General features: G+C 41.5%; 1 protein-coding gene across 1 annotated transcript; it reads right to left on the reverse strand.

Annotated features, from left to right (window-relative positions):
* On the reverse strand, positions 1–1,125 carry LOC122643678 (homoserine kinase-like). Its single transcript, XM_043837278.1, has one exon. The coding sequence runs from the start codon at positions 1,123–1,125 to the stop codon at positions 1–3; it is 1,125 nt and encodes a 374-aa protein (XP_043693213.1).
* Positions 1,126–3,081: the final 1,956 nt, after the last annotated feature.

The following is a 3,081-nucleotide window of genomic DNA, read 5'->3' on the forward strand; positions in this document are numbered from 1 at the left end:
TCATTCTCTACTAATAACCCTGGCACCAACCCGATCAAGCTTGTGAACCATTGCAGAAGCCTTCAAACCTCCTCCATGGTTGAGGAAAGCTTCCACCATTCTATATCCAATCTCTTTACCTTTCTCCATATCATCAATAACTGCAACTATAACCTTAGGCCCAACCAACTTACACCCAAATGCTCCTTCCTCCAATGCTACTTTCATCACCTTTGCAAGGCCAGGAATTTTTGATTTACTCTCCTCCATAACCTTCTCTAGATAATCATCATCATCATCATCACTGACCCTGTTTTTAATTATTCTACACCTCATTGCTTTCCCCTCGGCCGTCTCGCGTATCACTTCAAAACCAGGAATTAGTGGTGCATTCTGCCCGCAGTACTCACTCGAATGAGGCTTCGTCTTCGTCTTCGCATAATCTTTTTGTGTTTCCTTTATAGATGCCCCCATCTCTTGTCTACACGAGTTCTCAATGTCGATTTCTGGGTTCACAAAAATGAAAAACAATTCTTTCTCAGCCGGAAATTCAAGAGGATTTATTTCAAGAGGAGATAGGTGTCTGTGGATCATCACAAAACTTCCCATGATCACTGTCATTAAATTACCGATGAAGAAGACTTGATAATCGGGGTCCTCCCATTCCAATAAACTCAGTCCATCGACACCCGCCTGAATTAATTCTGAGACCGACAATTTCCTGCCGAAAAGCTCATTAACAGCAACAAGAACTGCAGCATCAGTAGCAGCTTTGGATTCAATACTCCATGACGGTGGTAATCCCTTCTCGATAGAGAGGGAAAGACCGACGGTTTTGATTCCCAGCTTTGTCATGACTTGTAAAGCGGCGGAACTAATTTCAGGATAATATCCCTTGGGTATAACGCCATTAATGTCAGAGATTGCTGGTGTTCCAGGAGTAACCTCTGGATCAATGCGAACGGAAACATAATTGCCAATACTGCCATCGATGGCGCAATTGACCTGATTCTGATTAGAGCCCGGGCCCACGTTTGCTATTGTCGCTGGGGCAAAGGATTTCACATAGGAGAATATTGGTTCCGGCTCAATTTTGAAGGCTGTCAATGGCCGATCATAATAAGAAGGGTTGCGTCTGAATGTCATCGTCGATAGCAGAGAAGAGTAATTACATCTGAAACTAATAAGGGTAGGAAGAAGAGTTTTGGGTAGATAGTAGTGATGATAAGCTTTTCTTGTTAGAGAAGGGATACAGATGATGATGATCGACTTCAAACTGATGAACCTCGCCATTAATTCCCCCAGACCTTCAAATTCAGGTAAAAACCGTAGTGTTGCAGAGTCGGCGGCGATTTGGTGTTTAGGGTTTTTCTTTTTTTTTTTTCTTGCAGAAGTGGAAAACTAACAAAACGGCGGGAGGGAGAGAGGGAGGGAGGGGAAGGGAAGTTTAGGGTTTTTTGTTTTTTTCGGAAGAGGAAAACTAACAATATTACGGCGAAAGGGATGTAGGGTGGGAGGAGTGATTCTCTTTGTATTATAAATCTTTTGGGATTGATTCTTTTTGTACTAAATCATCATAATAGAATAGAATCACTCTTAATATATTTTCTCCATTAGAGTCTATCCGGTTCCTCATTATTTTCTTTCTTTCTCTCATCATAATAGAATAGAATCACTCTAATAAAGGAATGTAACAACTCCTCCTCCTCCTCCTCCTCCTCACTTTCTTTTCTTTCACCGTTTCCTTTTAAAATCTCGGATCATTATTGCCCCTAGTACTGGGGGGTGCTGTGCGCATCGTGCGGCACAGCACCGCCCATGTGTGCATAGTGGGCAGTGCACGGTGAGGCCCACTGTGCACACATGGGTGGTGCTGTACCGCACGATGCACATAGCACCGCCCCCAGTACTAGTACTAGGGGCGATAATTTTCCTAAAATCTCTCATATTTCCTGCATGGGAAACTTATTATTTAATTACGTAACTATCATTTGTGAAATCCAGATCCTCTACTGTTGAGCTGTCGGGCAGGACCGTGCTGCTTAGATACAGTGCTGCATGCAATGTCCGCCTTACCCCAGCCCGAGCGCTTTGCCCGAGTGGAGGTAAGGCGGTCATTGCGCACAACACCGTGTTTGGGCAGCACGGTGCTGCCGGCAGCTCGACAGTAGAGGATCCAAATTGCTCGCATATATCTTCCTTCTTCTAACCGAAAACAAAAATTGCATATATCGTCCTTTCTTCAATGCAATCTTACAATTAAGGAATGCAATTAGATTTAAGACTTTAATTCCCTTAACTAATTATTGAATGGGTATCACTTACTTAGAAGTTAGAATAAAAACAATGAGATATCTAGTAGGTCGGCAGGTCCTAACACTTAATAGATCATGTCAGTGACACGGTTATGGATTCTCTGCCGTTCTGCAGGGTGTGCGGTGCACATGGCACACATGGCCTCTACTGTGCCGCAGATGTGCATAGCACACCCTGCAGTACAACAAAGGTTTGTTACTTAGAAACATGTCCTCGGCATAAATCCAAACTTCCCTTAACAAAATTACTTGGACCAATGGATAGCTAAGGAAAAAGGAAAGGAACATAAATACAGGACCGTTTTCTTTTCTTAAATGAACGAAGTTCCTTTCCCTAGTCTCCGTAAGTTTTGGCTTGGAGAATTTTATTTCACAAAATTTGAATTTTAAAATTTTACATGTTGAAAAGTTTCCCAATGTTTGTTTTTTGGTGGAAAAGTTTTCCCTAGGCTCTGTACGTTTCCGTTTGTTTAAAACTTCTATTTCTTTGTCATGTTTCAATTTTAAAAATATATATATATTTTTTATATTTTTGTTACTAGATCAAATTTCTAGACAAAAAAATATTGTGCAACCCATAATATTTTTTATTTTTGGGCCAGAAAAGAAACAAATACATTTGTTATGCACAATGATTTTTGTTCCTAGAACTCTTATAAAAAGAGTGCCATAGTGCACGAGGTTCCTACTGCTGCAGGGTCTGGGAGGGGCAAATGTATGTAGCCTTACCCCTTGCTTCCTAGGAGAGACTATTTAAAAGTTTTGAATCCGGAACCAACAAGTTGCA

Source organism: Telopea speciosissima, chromosome 10 (assembly GCF_018873765.1).
Source record: "Telopea speciosissima isolate NSW1024214 ecotype Mountain lineage chromosome 10, Tspe_v1, whole genome shotgun sequence".
NCBI lineage: Eukaryota > Viridiplantae > Streptophyta > Magnoliopsida > Proteales > Proteaceae > Telopea > Telopea speciosissima.

Excerpts from the sequence above, each read along its gene's own strand:
- LOC122643678 (XM_043837278.1), bottom strand. The coding sequence starts at position 1,125 with ATGACATTCAGACGCAACCCTTCTTATTATGATCGGCCATTGACAGCC.